General features: G+C 47.9%; 1 protein-coding gene across 2 annotated transcripts in view; it reads right to left on the bottom strand.

Annotated features, from left to right (window-relative positions):
• The window catches only part of ADCY2 (adenylate cyclase 2), a 453,943-nt gene that overhangs the window by 19,830 nt on the left and 417,578 nt on the right, over positions 1–16,535 (bottom strand). The window contains exons 20-22 of one of the 2 annotated variants that reach the window (XM_055422281.2): positions 13,704–13,862; positions 2,793–2,939; positions 460–567 (exon numbers count right to left, since the gene is read on the bottom strand). In XM_055422281.2, coding sequence (XP_055278256.1) covers positions 460–567; positions 2,793–2,939; positions 13,704–13,862 — 414 coding nt within the window. The remainder of the gene's footprint in view (positions 1–459; positions 568–2,792; positions 2,940–13,703; positions 13,863–16,535) is intronic. The other variant, XM_088827623.1, reaches the window with a different exon arrangement.

Genomic DNA, 16,535 nt, shown 5'->3' with positions numbered 1-16,535 from the left:
GGATTGAACCCGGGTCTCCTGCACTGCAGGCAGATTCTTTACCATCTGAGCCACCTGTAATGAGTCACCTCGCATCACCGACTCGATGCACATGAGTTTGGGTGAACTCCAGGAGTTGGTGATCAACAGGGAGGCCTGGCGTGCTGTGATTCATGGGGTCACAAAGAGTCAGACACGGCTGAGCGACTGAATTGAACTGAAATCTCCTTTTTTGTATATTTATCTGGTATTAAGCAACTACTTTGTTTTTTCTACCTTGTCTGCCAGCAAAAGGGGTTCTGTGAACACACCCACAGAAACCTCCAGAATTCTCATCTTTTCTCATGAGGCCTTAATCATTGAAGTTTGGGTTGTGCTTAAAATACAGTGTACGGGCCACTGCATAACTGTTTTGGCTCACGGATGGCCTGTGGGCGGAGCCGAGGCTCCGTGTGCTGGGTGCCGCTGACACGTGTGTACCTGGGCATGCTCCTGGCTGGGCACCGCGCTCAGACCCGTCGCTGCCATGTACGTGCTGCCGATGGTCTTGATCTTTTCAACGCCACTGAACTTCGGCTTGGACAGCAGCTGGGAAGCAATGAGAATCATACCGTTACTCAGGTGCGTGCTGACCCAAGGCCAAGCAGTTAAGAGACATTCTCAAATTCTAGTGCTCAGTCACAGGAACAGGACACCACTTATTCACTCTTGGACCCTGGGCATCTTGGGGAAAGCACACTTCATCAATTTCACAAAGCATGTGTCCTTGGAAGGAAATACAGTATAATAATTTACTTCCAGTTAACATAGATTATTTTTCAGAACTTCCTAGTGAAGAAAGCAGGATAGCCTATCATGTGAGTGATAATTGCCTCATTCAATTTTCAAATTTTCCTCAAATACATTTCCCCACTCGTGTTTGAAGGGCCTAAATACAAAATGATTCAAAGTGTGAGGTCTTCCCCGCATGGCGAGGGTAATTTATGACCAGTTATAGTGCTGGGGCTGGAGAAGAGCAATTCATTCTTGCCTGGAGAATCCCATGGACAGAGCCTGGGGACTACAGTCCATAGGGTCACAAAGAGTCGTACACGACTGAGGAGATAGCACAGCACACAACACGTAGTGCCAGGGATGGGTTTCTGCCCTCTGAAAACTTGCAGTGGAGGGCTTAATGATCTAGAATGGCTCCTCCTATTAGCCCTGATCCTAATTTATTTTTTTGTCCCAGCTTCAGGAACCAATAATCAGTTTCTTACTGGGCTCCTCCCCATCCACTATATTAAGCCTTAGGGTGGGATTGGAGAAAGGTAAAAATAAGATAAGTGGTAGGAAAAAGAAAGACTGGATGGAAAGAGCCAATGAAGGAAACTTTGGAAGGTTCTGTATCTGCTCAGCAGGACAATGGCCGGGACAGAAGGCTGGGAACACCTTCCAGAACCTTCCTTGATACTCCTGCTTTTAGAGGCAGTTTCATGTCAGAGAATCTAAGATAGGTGAGCAAATCTCATGATCACATCTCTATGAGCCAATCAAACCTGCAAGGACACTAATGCTGGAGAATATTTATTTTACAGAGGAGCAGCTGGAGGAAATATGCCCCCATTTTCCTCTAGGGACCCAGCATAACAGCAGAAGCCTCTAGTTGTCATTACTTTACCATGAGTCTTGGGTCAACCTCATGGTTAAAATAGTGGTAGCAGAGAAATGCACAGGCCCCCTAAGGCATTTAGATGCTTGGCCTAAAACCTTCCTATGACATCACTCATCACTGTATTTCAAAGTTCCATTAATCATGATGAACCTATGTTCACCGATGTCAATTTTTCCTATATTTGCACGATATTATTAAAAATGGGTAGCATCCATATCTTTCATATCAGGGGTCTGTTTGTTCTTCCTAGAAAACAAAGCACGTTGTTCCCTTGGTAGGCAGAAAATTGAAAAATGACATCTATTTCAAAATCTAATACATATACTTTGTCCTTTCTAAAATATACTGTACCACATTCATATTGCTTTTTCAATAATAAAGTAGGCCATCTATGCACACTTCAAGTTGATATCTGACAGAGACCTTGGAGCGTGTACAGAGAGACATGCCAATATCCACTATGATAAACATATTCATTATCTTTTTTATGTATAAAGATATGGGCAAGTATTTTGGAGTTCAGGCCTTTCAGGAAAATTTATGGGCACACTGGAAAAGTATTTTATTGAACAGATTTTGGTAGCTGTTCCTAGCAATCATATCAGCTTTACAAATAGTATGTGTTTGCCTCACCAAAATTAGTCAGTAAGCTAAATAGAGCAAAAAGATTAACACCAACCACCAGCAATTTTGCCAAAGGATGAATTTTCAGACATGCCAAGATACTGGGCTAACTTCAAACGTGCCAGTCCACAGGAATGTCAGGGTGTGGCGCTGGGGTCACCTCTGCCCATCAAGGGTTACTATTTTTTTTTCTTTTTCTAACTTTTTATTTTGTATTGGGACTCAGGTTCCATCCCTGGGTCAGCAAGATCCCCTGGAGGAGGTGTGGCAACCCACTCCAGCATTCTTGCCTGGAGAATCCCATGGAAACAGGAGCCTGGGGGCTATAGTCCATAGGATTGGTAAGAGTCAAGACACTGAAGCAACTTAGCATGCATTTTGTATTGGAGTATAGCGGATTAACAATGCTGTGATAGTTTCAGGTGGACAGCAAAGGGACTCAACCATATATATAGATATATACACATACATGTATCCATTCACCACCCCCAGGTCCCCTCCCATCCAGGCTGAAGGGTAACTCTTAAGTACCTACATCATCAAAGTCGGCAATGATCTCATTCAGGAGCCGAAGGCATTCCAAGCCCTCCTTGTTCACGTCTGATTCTGTATAGAATTCTTTGAAATCAGGAATGGAGGCAAACATGACGCAGACGCAGTCATAGGACTGGTGGTATAACTCCTGCCCAGGAGAAAAGGAACTGCTGAGCACCGGGAAACTTTGTAACGAAACCTCGTCCTAGTGCAAGTGCTTCTTTCCGTTAGGACTGGTAAAGAAATTACCCAGTGCCCACTGCACCGGCCCACCCTCGGCCCAGGCCCATTCCACTGAGCACAGGTGAAGGCTTCCGGCAAGCTGGATACAGGCTCGGAGTCACCACCACCACCCTGCCACTGTCACTACCAGCTAGTGTGAGGTGCCCTTCCGCTTACCCCTCTCTGCCATCTCTATTGTAGACAATTACAAGAGACCACAGAAGGGGACGACAGAAAATGAGATGACTGGATGGCATCACCGACTCGATGGAGGTGGGTTTGAGTGAACTCCGGGAGTTGGTGATGGACAGGGAGGCCTGGCGTGCTGTGATTCATGGGGTCACAGAGAGTCGGACACGACCAAGCGACTGAACTGAACTGAACTGACAGACTTCTTGCTTAGGGAAAAAAAAATGTTCTCTAAACAACTAAAGGGAACCAAAATGATTTTCCAAACTACAGCACTGTCCTAAAGTGACTTGTTATAGCTACATACTTTGGATTGGGGGCGTCGTGAGTTTTCCTCTTTAGTGTCTCCTGAAAGGAACAGATTTCCTATTGTTTTTAAATAGACAGAGGCTCGTATTTCTTCAAGCACAGACATGATTAAAATGTCTTGTAAGTACAGTTTCAAGGTATTGCCATAATTTTCCCAACGCACAGCGAAACCTTCAAGTTCAGCGGGGATTTCATAAAGGGTGGTTAGGTGGGCGCGGGAGCTGGTCCTGGGGGGCGAGGATCCACTCTTCCACTGGTGCTGGCTCCTCGGGGCCCTTGGATGGCCTGACACGGGCAGAATGGCCAGGCGCCAACGTGGGCGCAGTGCACAATGGGAAACACTCCACCAAGAGACATGAGGAACGCTCTGTTAAACAAGTTGGCGGCCTCTGAGTGGAGGGCAGAAAGCTACCACCTGGCACTTCCTGTTTGCCCGGCAGACCAAGGGAATCCACCATGCATGACTGTTACCGGTGTGTTCTGCTCTCTGGGGCACCCAGATGAATGCATTACCAGGGAGTGGGCACTCTGACAGCACCGTAACTCCAAAGTTTGGTGACCTCTCGGAAAAATCATTCTTCCTCCACAGACGTCTCATAAGGAACATATTGGGGCAATGGTGACCCGTGGCAAGACATAACCACTTCCTGGGAAAGCTACACTTCTGTCATCTTCCTATTAACAGGGCCAACCATCCTGTAATGCCTTCTGCTACGGTCTCACAATCTGTATAAAATACGTGAACAGCAGACTCAAGGTTTTCCTTTTCTACTCTGCTCTCAATATGGTTAAGTTGGCTCTGTGTGCAGACCCGTACTTCCTCTCTCTAAAAGGTTGTTTTTGTGAACATTCATATCTTGGGAAGTTAATCTGTGGCATGTGTGACTGTCAAGTTCAGGTTCAGTAACACTGACTAAGCCAGAGTATCAAGGTAATGGGGGAGAGAAAAGCCCCTGGAAGCCTGTTCTAGTTAAAAATGCCAGTTTCATAAAAGTAGTGTAAGCGCCACAGACTTCCCCGCTCTTTATGAGAAGGGGTACATCAAGCAAGGCAAGGATATATTTTCTGTACCTCGCGTTTCCCCAGCGTCTGCTGACATCAGCCAAAGTGACCCTCTGGGGAAAGATGATGATGACAAGAATACACACGACAGTCGTCAGCACTGACTGAATGCCCGCTGCATTTAACTCTACCAGCATTAACTTGCCCCTGACGAGAACCCTAGGAAGCTGATATTTTTATCCTCAATCTGCAGATGAGGAAACCGAGGCACAGAGCAGTTACATTACTTCCCCAAGGTTATCAAGTCTGATGTAGCCTTCACTCTCACAAATACTGCACTTTACCCTTTACCCTGCATTTCCTGATGACCACACACGGTGCTGCCTGAATTCGGGGCAGCATGGGGCCTTGAGTCCCTTGTAAGTCATGTCACTTTGCCTTTCTTCTCTCCCCTGGGGTCTTTCTGGTGTCTGGAATGGGGGATAAGACTGAACTGACTGGCAGTTTGGAAATGAAAGTGAAAGTGAAGTCGCTCAGTCGTGTCGGACTCTGCGACCCTGTGGACTGTAACCCACCAGGCTCCTCGTCCACGGCATTCTCCAGGCAAGAGTACTGGAGTGGGTTGCCACTTCCTTCTCCAGGGGATCTTTCCGACCCAGGGATCGAACCCCGGTCTCCCGCATTTCAGGCAGATGCTTTAACCTCTGAGCCACAAGGGAAGCCATGAGGGATGATTTTAACTGCACTGGTTTGGGGTCTGATAAAATATCTTCAGGTTGACACTCTCAAAATTGTCCTCTGAACTCGTGCCCCAGAAGACCTAGGTTACTGAAGCTGGAAGGGGTCTGGTGGGTCATCTTATTCCACAGTCTTCAACAGGAATGCCTGGGAGAGTCACCAATGGGACTTTCAAGAAGGTGACACCTGGGCCTCCCCATGACCAACTGAACCTGGCCCCTGGGGCGTGCTCTGAGAATGCACATCTTTTTGTAAAGCTCCATGGGTTATCCTGTTGTGCAGCCTTGATTTAGAATCACAGGACAAATGAGGAACTGTGAGTTCAGGGGAGTTGAGTGACACACCGCGGCTCCCGCTGGCTTAGAAACGAGGACTAGTAACCTCTGGAGGCCTGGTCTGGCGCTCTGCAGGCTCTAAGTGCTGCTGGGACTGGGACTGCACACTGCCTACCACCCTCTTTTGACAAATGGGTCACTTGGAGCCTCCGAGGAAACACCAACAGTGAGTGGCGATCCCTGATGCTCAGTTCCTGGCGCAGGGCTGCCACAGGGCTGTTCTGGAGAATCAGGGCACCTTCGCAGACGGGAAGCTTTACAAATTCACTAGAGCTAATGAAGCTTGCAGGTTTTAGAACCACACCCTAAACTCAAGAGAGATTCCTTCAGGTCTTTGGGTTGGGCTTGGAGCCAGATTGGTTGGTGACCTGAGCTTATCTTATCCTTCCAGACGAACTGGGGTGAGGGCAGGGCAGGTGGAAGGCCTTGGAGGAGATTTTGGAATTCAGGGCCTAGCATGGGTGACCCTTGTCTGGCGCAGAGCTGCCAAAAAGAATCTCACTGAGCTTTGGAATGGGAAACTTAGATGCCATTTCAACAACCACTCAAATGTCACCATTCTGCCAAACAAGCTCAAGTTACAGAAAAACCATCACAGAGCAACTGCACTTCTGTGCCTGCTGCCCTTTACAGTTTATTGAGTGAGATTTAGATTTGGTTTTTTTTTTTTTCCGAACTCTGGATGAAAACTTGGGCTAACTCCATGACTATTCTTGCTATTCTCAGGTGACATGAGTCCTGTCATCAATAATTTAAGTATCCCATATAACGAGAAGTCAGAACTCAGATCCCAATGGGATGTGTGGCTTTCTCCTTCCCCAGTGTGGGCCTCCTGGGGGAGGGTGTCTGCAGGGTGGGAACAGGGCACGGTTGGCTTCTCTCTCTCTGCTTCTCATGCTTCTGCTCTGACCCTCTCCAGATGGCCAGTCAGGTTTTCCAAAGCACCCAGGGGTGGAGAACAAGAAAAGAAAAAGATGTCTTCTGGAGAAGGAACACGTCCCATTAACTACATCACAGTTCCTTAAACGATGAACTTAAACCTGGTGGCCATTTCCTTGGGTTATTTGGAGACACCCCATCACTTCCCCGATCACGGGACATCCTGCCAAGCTTCCCTTGATGTGGACCATGCCCTCCCTCTTACTCATGATTACTGTCTTCACCCCAGGCTTTCTGGTTATTCTTCTAGCTTCTCTATTGGGACCTACAAGCAGCTTTTCCAAACAGGATCTAAAATGACCCCACACCAACTGTCTTTCTCTTGCTGGCTCCCTGGAGATATTCAGCACACTTTGCCCTCCCAACCTTCAGAGTCCCCACCTGCAGCCTTCCAACTGTCTTGGCCCAGACACTCCCATCAGCCCCGCCCCCCCATCAGGAACCCACTAGGCATCTGTGTCCCCTGGATGGCGCCGCTGCCCCAGGACCATTCAGAGACACAAGTCTAAGGTACACGTCCCAGGCTGTCACTCAGTTCATTCCCTCAGTCATGTCCGACTCTTTGCGACCCAATAGACTGCAGCACACTAGGCCTCCCTGTCCATCACCAACTCCCAGAGTTCCCTCAAACTCATGTCCATCATGTCGATGATGCCATCCAACCATCTTATCCTCTGTCGTCCCCTTCTTCTCCCGCCTTCAATCTTTCCCAGCATCAGGGTCTTTTCCAATGAGTCAGTTCTTTGCATCAGGCTGAGTGGTCCTTTTGGTCCAGTTATGAGAGGTGAAGGGAGGATTTCTCACCTCTTTGCGGAGGGCACTCACTTCTCACTACATTCTGCCTCCGATCCCTCCCCCGACCCTGGTGTGCCTGGGAGTGAAGAGCTGAGAGTTGTGCAGCACTCCCTGTGGGATACGAGTCCTCCTGTCTCTTGGTGTCATGGGCTGGTATTCACTTTAGCACCTGCTGTTTAGACACACAGGCAATGCACACACAGCCCTCAAGGGGGCCTGCTGCAGGCCAGGCTTCACACCAGGTATGAGGGACACAGATGGACAACATGAGCCCTTCCCTAAGGAGCTTAGGGTCGAGCTGGAGAGGAGAGGGAAGCAGAGATCAGGAGAAGAAAGTGTGGTTGATGCCAGCCTATGCCCAGGTGTGGAGACGTCTGCTCGGTGTGCCCTGGGAAATGGTCAGAACTACCACAAGCTTGGGGTTCAGAGTCTGGGCCCAGAATTTTCTCTTGCTGACTCAGGCCACAGCTGGGAGGAGATGTTCCCACCTTTCACCTCCCTCAGGTGGCCTGTGTGTTAATGCTCAGCACGCCGGCTCCCAGCTGTCAGCTTGTGTCTGAAGTCTTCAGGGGAGTCAGGTCATTAGAAAGCACAGAGGCGTCTCTCAGCACCTGTGGTTTTCTAGCCTGACTGCAAGGAACAGGTTGAGGGAGCTACCTGGGTGTTGAGAGGGGGTAGTTAGCTAAGAAAGGGGGGCTCTTTGCTTGCCTGGTGACCTCCTCACCCTCTCGCCCTGTACCCACAGTTTCAAATTTTATTTAATTAAATCCGTTCATTTATTTTTGGCTGTGCTGGGTTTTCGCTGCTGCTCGGGCTCTTCTCTGGATGCGGCGAGCAGGGGCCACTCCTGAGCTGCAGCGCGCAGGCTTCCCCTCAGGGTGCTTCCTCTTACTGCAGAGCACAGGCTCTAAGGCTTGTGGCTTCAGAAGCTGTGGCTCCTGGGCTTCCTGTGGTTCGAGCACAGGCTCAGCAGTTGTGGGGCACGGGCTTAGTTGCTCCGAGGCACGTGGGATCCTCCCAGATCGGGGTTCGAACCCGTGTCTCCAGCATTGGCAGGTGGGTTTTTTTAACCATTGAGTCACAAGGGAAGCCCCTGTATCTTGTTTTGGTCAAGCCTTAGCTTTCCCCCAGTGAGGCTGCCTGGCTCAAAAATCACACACAACCCTGACCACTGGGGACTCGGCGAAGGGGCAACTGAGGAGAAAATGCGGTCTTTTCAACAAGCGACGGGAGCCGGCCGGGACGTCTATTCAAGGGACCTCTCAGCCCCACTCCTGCCACAGCACAGCAGTCTGGAGCAAAGGCTTTGTAAACTGGTGGGCTCCGTCTGGGCACGCAGAGCTCGGTCCAGACTCTGAATGGCCTGAGGGTTCAGACATGGTCAGGACGGTCAGCAACTGGTGGGGAACCCTGGGATGCCTTAAGGGAAACTGGTGCCCTGAGGAAGAGAGAAGAGCCTGCAAAGCTGGACACAGGAGCTCTCTGGCACAAACCTGCAGCACAGGTGCAGTGAACAGTCTTAAATCAAAAGCAAAATCTTTTGGGGATAACTGTCATTAAATCATTCTTTACTCTGTACTTCTGAAGGGAGAGGAGTTTTGTCTGCATGTGCACATGGCAGGTGGAGAATCAAAGGCTCTTTGTTAACACAGGTCTTCGGTTCAGTTCAGTTGCTCAGCTGGGTCTGACTCTTTGCAACCCCATGGACTGCAGCACGCCAGGCCTCCCTGTCCATCACCAGCTCCCGGAGTTTACCCAAACTCATGACCATTGAGTTGGTGATGCCATCCAACCATCTCATCCTCTGTTGTCCCCTTCTCCTCCTGCCTTCAATCTTTCCCAGAATCAGGGTCTTTTCAAATCGTATCAGGTAACCAAAGTACTGGAGTTTCAGCTTCAGCATCAGTCCTTCCAATGAATACCCAGGACTGATATCCTTTAGAATGATCTCCTTGCAGTCCAAGAGACTCTCAAGAGTCTTCTCCAACACCACAGTTCAAAAGCATCAATTCTTTGGTGATCAGCTTTCTTCACAGTCCAACTCTCACATCCATACATGACCACTGGAAAAACCATAGCCTTGACTAGATGGACCTTTTTTGGCAAAGTAAGTCTCTGCTTTTTAATATGCTGTCTAGGTTGGTCATAACTTTCCTTCCAAGGAGTAAGCGTCTTTTAATTTCATGGCTGCACTCACCATCTGCAGTGATTTTGAAGCCCAAAAAACATGGGTCTTAGCTGAAGTCATAGGTCATGTTTCCAAGGAATGTTTCAGAACATCATGGAGTATTAACATTTACCATGGAACTGAAAGGTACACTTCCATCTGCGTGCGAGTGTACTAAGTTGCTTCACTCATGTTGGACTCAGTGTGATGCTATGGACTGTAGCCTGCCAGACTCCTCTGTCCATGAGATTCTCCTGGCAAGAATACTGGAGTGGGTTGTCATGCCCTCCTCCAGGGGATCTTCCTGACCCAGGGATCAAACCTGCCTCTATTGCACTGGTAGGAGAATTTTTTTTTTTTTTTTTTTTACCACTGAATCACCTGGGAAACTCAGACTTGGTCAGGTCTCTGCATCCAGAAGCTGTGAGTGCTCAGCCTGCCCCAAGGAGAAGGAGCTAAGGAGGTGATGCTTCTGGATAGGGGCAGAGTGATGATGTTTGTTCTATTGTCCACTCTAGTCCAGCCTTGAAAAGCTGTGGGGTAGCTGTCTCCCTAGACAGATTTTGATAAATTCCAGGAGGCAGTGGTTCTCAAGTTTTGTGTTAAGTTTGGGATTTTTGCTTGAAAGGTAACTAAGATGGAGTGTTTATTGCATGCCAGACACAACTCTAAAAGTTTCGCATGAATTACTCCTTTGGAAATTAGTTATAGCCTCTGTGAGGATGGAGCTTGAGTCCAACAGCTAAGAAGGGCCAGGCCTGGGACAAGAGCTTTGCTGTTAGTGGCCAAGTGGGGCCTCACAGGAAAGCGGCCCTGAGGCCTGGGGAGGGCCCATTTAGCTGGTGCCCTGGGCATCCCTTCATTTGGGGAAGCTCTGCTTTTGGGTTTGGGACGTCTCTAGTCCCAGCATTGGCTATGCTCTGCCTTGCCCAGTTTGGGTCTGGAACCCCCCAGGAATGATCCTGTTCCAGAGTCTGCATGTTTAACAACTGTCAGCACTTCCCCTCAGGGAAGCCTTGGGGGCGGGGTCGCATTGGGGAAGGGGCGAGAGCGCTATCACACACAGGGGGCATCTATTTGGCCTTGACACTGAGGATGGGCCAGGAGCCTGGACCATATCCACACTGTTAAACAGCACAGACCCCATCACTGTTTAGCTGCAGCAGGTCCGACAACCTCAGCTGCCTGGCCCAGGATCACGAGCTTAGGATGAGACATCCGCAGGTCAGGGAAGTGGGCTCTTCTGCCCAGGGATGAAGTCGATTGAGGACAGGAAGGGTCATCTGTGTTCCAACGGAAGTCAGACAGCCAGCCCATCCATAGGGAAGTCAGAGGACGGGGCAGGAGTTTGCTATGCACTCTAAAGAATTTCTTTATAACTGTGTTACTGGGTTGGCCACAAAGTTCATTCTGTTTTTTCCATAACACAGGGAAAAACCCAGAAAACAAAACCTTCCCTTATGAGGTTCACGATTATTGTTGTTCAGTCACTAAGTCATGTCCGACTCTTTGCGACCTCATGGATTGTAGCTTACCAGGCTTCCCTGTCCTTTACCATCTCGCGGAGCTTGCTCAAATTCATGTCCACTGAGTCAGTGATGCCGTCCAACCATCTCATCTTCTGTCTCCTCCTTCTCCTCTTGCCCTCAGTCTTTCCCAGCATCAGGGTCTTTTCCAATGACCTTTTCTTGGAAAAGAGATTCACTATGGGAGCTCTCAAATCCTTTAGGCAGGGAGCTAGAGACTCTCCTCCTTCAGCCTTATTCTGCGTGCTCTCTTCTGCATTCAGGATTCTCCACGAGTACTGTAGCAACAGAACCTCCTTCATTACCTGTCTGATCTTCAGCCTGACAGGCTTCCCTGTAATATTTTTTGGCCTCATGGCATTTGGGATCTTAGTCCCCTGATCAGGGACTGAACCCACGCCGCTGGGAGTAGAAACACGGAGTGTTAATCACTGGATGGCCAGGGAATTTTTTAATCCCCGACAGTTACAGCAGCTGCTTGAGTAGCTTCCCACCCCTGCTTCCTCCTAATATTTACCTAACCAACGAAAACTGGTGATAAAATGTGGGAAGTCACAGCCCAGGGGTGCTCTGTGTTGTCTGATGAAGTACAGAGACTTTTGCAGCCCCAGATGCAGAGTTGGTAAAGAATCTGCCTGCCAATGCAGCAGATGCAAGAGACACAGGTTTGATCCCTGGGTCGGGAAGATCCCCTGGAGGAGGGCATGACAACCCACTCCAGTATTCTTGCCTGGAGAATCCCACAGACAGAGGAGCCTGGCAGGTTATAGTCCATAGGGTCACCAGTGTTGGACATGCCTGGGCATGCACCTTTTGCAGCCCAGCGCAATGCAGAATGAAATCACTTCAAGGATGGTCTCATTGGCCTGATGCCCCTGATTTAAGATTCAACGTGTGAAGCTCTATCCTCTGGAGCAAAGTCAGGTCGGCAGCTAGGCAGAGCAAATCGAATGATGCCTAGGGGATCAGGGATTCCTACGCGAAAACTAGAGACTCCTAATATGTGGTGTGGGAACTTGGAGTTGTCTGTGGCAATAAGAGTTTGTAAAACTTTGACACTGAGCTCCTGTTTGTTTTCCTACAGGGCTGCAGCTGGCCTGGGTCAGGAGTATGTTTCCTGGATGAAGGAATAAGCTGGGTGCTTGGTGAATGGGTGCAGACTGTCTGCAGGGAAAATCATTTCACTGCCTAAGTCAGGTTCATGCGCACAGAGGCAGAATGTGGACATGGATGGGGCCACCCCCACCCCCACCCCAGGAATTCACCTTCTTGATCTAACAAACTAGGCAACAAAGTCCAGAGCTGGTCTTATTGAAGTGTGCTGATTCCTACCTGGTCCTGAAAAAGTTCCCAGACTGCCTGCGCAGTGAGGTGGCACCTGGTCCAAGGTTCAAGCCCACTCTGCAGCCTTCCCCAAGGAGCCCATGGGGGTGCTGAAGGATGTATATGAATCTGTGTGTTCTTAAATTATGAAAATAGTGCAACGACGAGGCAACTGCGGAGAAAATGTCATCCCCATCCTGCGAGCACCCGAGACACACTAGGGACAGAAGGGTCACTTGCCTGGCACATGGCAGCAGCTGGTGTTCAGTCACTCAGGCATGTCTGACCCTTTGCAAGCCAATGGAATGCAGACTGCCAGGCCCAGCACTGGCCTGACCACGGGGCAGGGGTAACATTAGGTACCTGCTGAATTTATAGACTGAACCGACAGCAAGACATAAAGACAAAGCTCTTACACTGCTAATGAAAACAGATGGTTTCTCCTTAATAGATGTAATGATTTCATTATCTGTGACCCACAAGCAAATGAGTTGCCGAATAGACCTACTGAATTCAGAAAACACCAGGAGGAGAAATAGGGAAGTAAATGGGGCCCCTGGACTGGCTGACCACGCCAAGCACACTTCTAGAAAGATTAGAGTGATAAGGTTCGGCCCCTCCCCCACCACAAGGCATGCTCTTAAGTTTGTTTTTTTTTTTTTAAGAGAAAAATCCTGTTCCAAGCCTTCTCACTCTGTGGCTCTATACATCAGTCCCATCAAGGTTCAGCTTCTCTATTAACAAGTTCATCCACCCATAGGCTTCTGGATCTCTCATTCCCTCCCAAACCTCAGTGAACATTTCCTGCTGCTGCTGCTGCTAAGTCACTTCAGTCGTGTCCGACTCTGTGCGACAACGTAGACGGCAGCCCACCAGGCTCCCCTGTCCCTGGGATTCTCCAGGCAAGAACACTGGAGTGGGTTGCCATTTCCTTCTCCCATGTGTGAAAGTGAAAAGTTAAAGTGAAGTCGCTCAGTCATGTCTGACTCGTAGCGACCCCATGGGCTGCAGCCTACCAGGCTCCTCCGTCCATGGGATTTTCTAGGCAAGAGTCCTGGAGTGGCTTGCCATGAACATTTCCTAGGAACCCGCATAGTATCTCATATACCTCTGAGCCCCGCCTCTCCCCACCAGCCCCGCCTCTCCCCCCATGGCCCCGCCTCTTCCCTCCATGACACCATCTCTCCCCTCCATGGCCCCGCCTATCCCCATCAGCCCCGCCTCTTCTCACCAGCCCCGCCTCTCCCCTCCATGGCCACGCCTCTCCCCTCCATGGCCCCGCCTACCCTCATTAGCCCCGCCTCTCCCCCATGGCCCCGCCTATCCTCATCAGCCCCGCCTCTCCCCAGTAGCCCCGCCTCTCTGACCTCGTTCTTCAGGCTCCGCGCCAGGAAGTGCTCAGCCACGTGCGCAGGAAGCACGTTTTCCAGCAGCACTCGGTTCAAGTTCTCCATGGTTTCTATCTCCTCCCGCTCTTTTTTGAACTTGTTCTTCCATAAGAAGTCTAACCTACAGTAATATTCATTCTGTTACAAGAGGACACAGAGGTAAAGAAACAATAGGCATCTTGTCCTGCCAGAGAGTGGAGGTTTTAAAGAGAAAATAAAAAGAATGAGACAAAATCTAAAAAAGATCGCCCCCAAACAGAATTGCCATCCTCCCTACCAAACCCTCTATTTACCCCAACTGTCTCTCATTCACCCTCTAATGCGGATATGCAAAATGCAAATTCGGGAAGGAACCAGCCTCAGGAACAGAGAAAATAGTTATCCTGGAGGCTTGAAAGAAAAAAAAAAAAGATGACGTAAGAGCTTCTTACACAGTTATATTAATAAAAGATGACTTGAATTATTTTTTTGAAATGAGGCATGATAGAATATAAATAATGAATAAATGAAAATTGGAAAAGACATTAGTAGAGAGAGTGCATTTCATGATTTGCATTTAAAAAATAATAGTGTTCATTTGTGGCAGTTTGCCTTTAATCTCTGAAAATCAGTTTTCCTCTACCACAAATTATGTAACTAAGTGTTCATTGAAAAGTAAGTGTATTTCCATTGGGGGCTGCACTGTACTGAGAGAATGACATTATATTTAGACAAAAGTTCATTTTGATATCATTTAATTAAGATGGTGCCTGCTGGTAAAAACATATGTGTTCATGCTTCAGTTCAGTTCAGTTCAGTCGCTCAGTTGTGTCCGACTCTTTGTGACCCCATGAACCACAGCATGCCAGGTCTCCCTGTCCATCACCAACTCCCGGAGTTCACTCAAACTCATGTCCATCGAGTCGGTGATGCCATCCAGCCATCTCATTCTCTGTTGTCCCTGTCTCCTCCCACTCCCAATCCCTCCTAGCATCAGACTCTTTTCCAGTGAGTCAACTCGTCGCATGAGGTGGCCAAAGTATTGGCGTCTCAACTTTAGCATCTATAATGTATTAAAATTCAAGGTTTTTGAAAACCAGCTGTTATTAACATTGTAGAAATAGAGAGGCTCAATTACTGTCACAGGGTCTCTGGTTTGGCATCATTTTGTGTCTGCTCTGACGTATCCAATTTCATATAATGAAATAAACTTGAATAATCTTCCTATATCAGAAGGGCCTAAATAATAGAGTGTATTTCAGCACAGATACTGACAAATAAACGCAAAGAAGAACTAAATGGAGGGAGTTTGTTTTATGGGTTTGATTAGATATACCAGTGATGGCACAAAATAAAACACTCATAAATGGTCTCACGCACAGATGGCAATTTAAAAAAAAATTACATTTCAAAGTCTGAACGAACAATGATCATTCACTGAAATTAGATTTGATTCAAACTATATATGATATACACAAAAATTACTCCTCCTCCTCTGGGGAGGCATTTAAAAAAAATATTACAAAAGAGATATTTTAAAAGTTTTTTTACATTGCTGTCACATTTTCCCACATTCTGTATTTATGGAAACCATGCAATGTACATACTAGAAAAGGCCTCTCACTTGGAGAACAGATTATTTACTTGGATTTTTTGCGGGGGCAGATTAGTGGCGTGGCTGGTTTTAAACTGAAATGACAGAAGTGATCTATGCTGGTGGCTTTGAGAAGACACGGGCTGAAGATCAGAGAAAGATGAAACATGAGAGAAGCCAAGGATTCAGCTTAGGCAGGCAGCAAGCCCAATTTGTGTATGTTTGAGCATCCCTCTTACACAAGGACCTCGACTTCACTCTCAGGCACCACGTTGCCACTATCTGGTCCCGTAACCTGAGTGAGCCCACCTACAAAGCAGACCCTTGATGGCAGGGTGCTGCCCTATAAACTCAGATGAAATACAGGGGAGCTTTCTTTGTTCAAAAGAGGTCATTGGTTGGCTTCCATTTCTATCACAAACTAGATTTCACTACAGTGAGTCGTATTGTTGTGCTTGTCTAGGACTTTGTTATTTCTTCATTAAGGTTTTTGAGATGCCTAGAGCAATATTTAGCATAATCATTTTCTTAGAAAGCATGTACATGGTGATCATTTCCAGAAAGATGGTCATAGGGCAGGGGAACCATCAGGACAAATAATAACGAAATAAGTTGCAAAATGTCTGTGCTATTTTTTTAAAACATTCAGAAAAGAAATAACTCTGAGGCCATGAATTCTTCTGGCACTTGAAAACCTTATTTCAAACATCAGATGTCTGTAATACAGCTGCATTTCCTGAAGCGTATGCAGAAGCCTGATGTCACAGACTTCACAGTGCTTGTTATCCCAGAAGACTTCGGACCTTAGTAAATCATTCACTTAATGATTCTGGACTGAAGATCAGCCTACTGGCTCCCCATGGTGAACCTTCGGTGCTAGTTAAAGAATAAGCCTGGCGTGCTGCAGTGCATGGGGTCGCAAAGAGTCGGACATGACTGAGCGACTGAACTGAACTGAAAGAATACTTGTGAACACCATTGATCCTGTAGGGAATAGTAACCCTTTAGGCTTCCAGATGTGCATATTATCACTGCCTTTGTGACAAAAAAGGGAACTGGTGTCAGCACTGTCCTGTTAAATGAATGCCTGGCCGTGACACTGCAGACTTTTGACTATTTATCTTAAATCATTCAGAGGGTGTTTGATGAGTGAGCAGCCGTGGGATTCAACATTTGTGTAGTGGTATTTCCCGTGTATTTTCTCAGTGACCAATAAAAAGGTTGGGAGAATTCAGTTT

This window comes from Moschus berezovskii, chromosome 18, assembly GCF_049115385.1.
Source record: "Moschus berezovskii isolate FMDL1 chromosome 18, NW_MosBer_1.0, whole genome shotgun sequence".
In the NCBI taxonomy this organism is placed as follows: domain Eukaryota; kingdom Metazoa; phylum Chordata; class Mammalia; order Artiodactyla; family Moschidae; genus Moschus; species Moschus berezovskii.
Note: the sequence above shows the minus strand (reverse complement) of the source record. Positions and strands in the feature narration are given on the sequence as shown.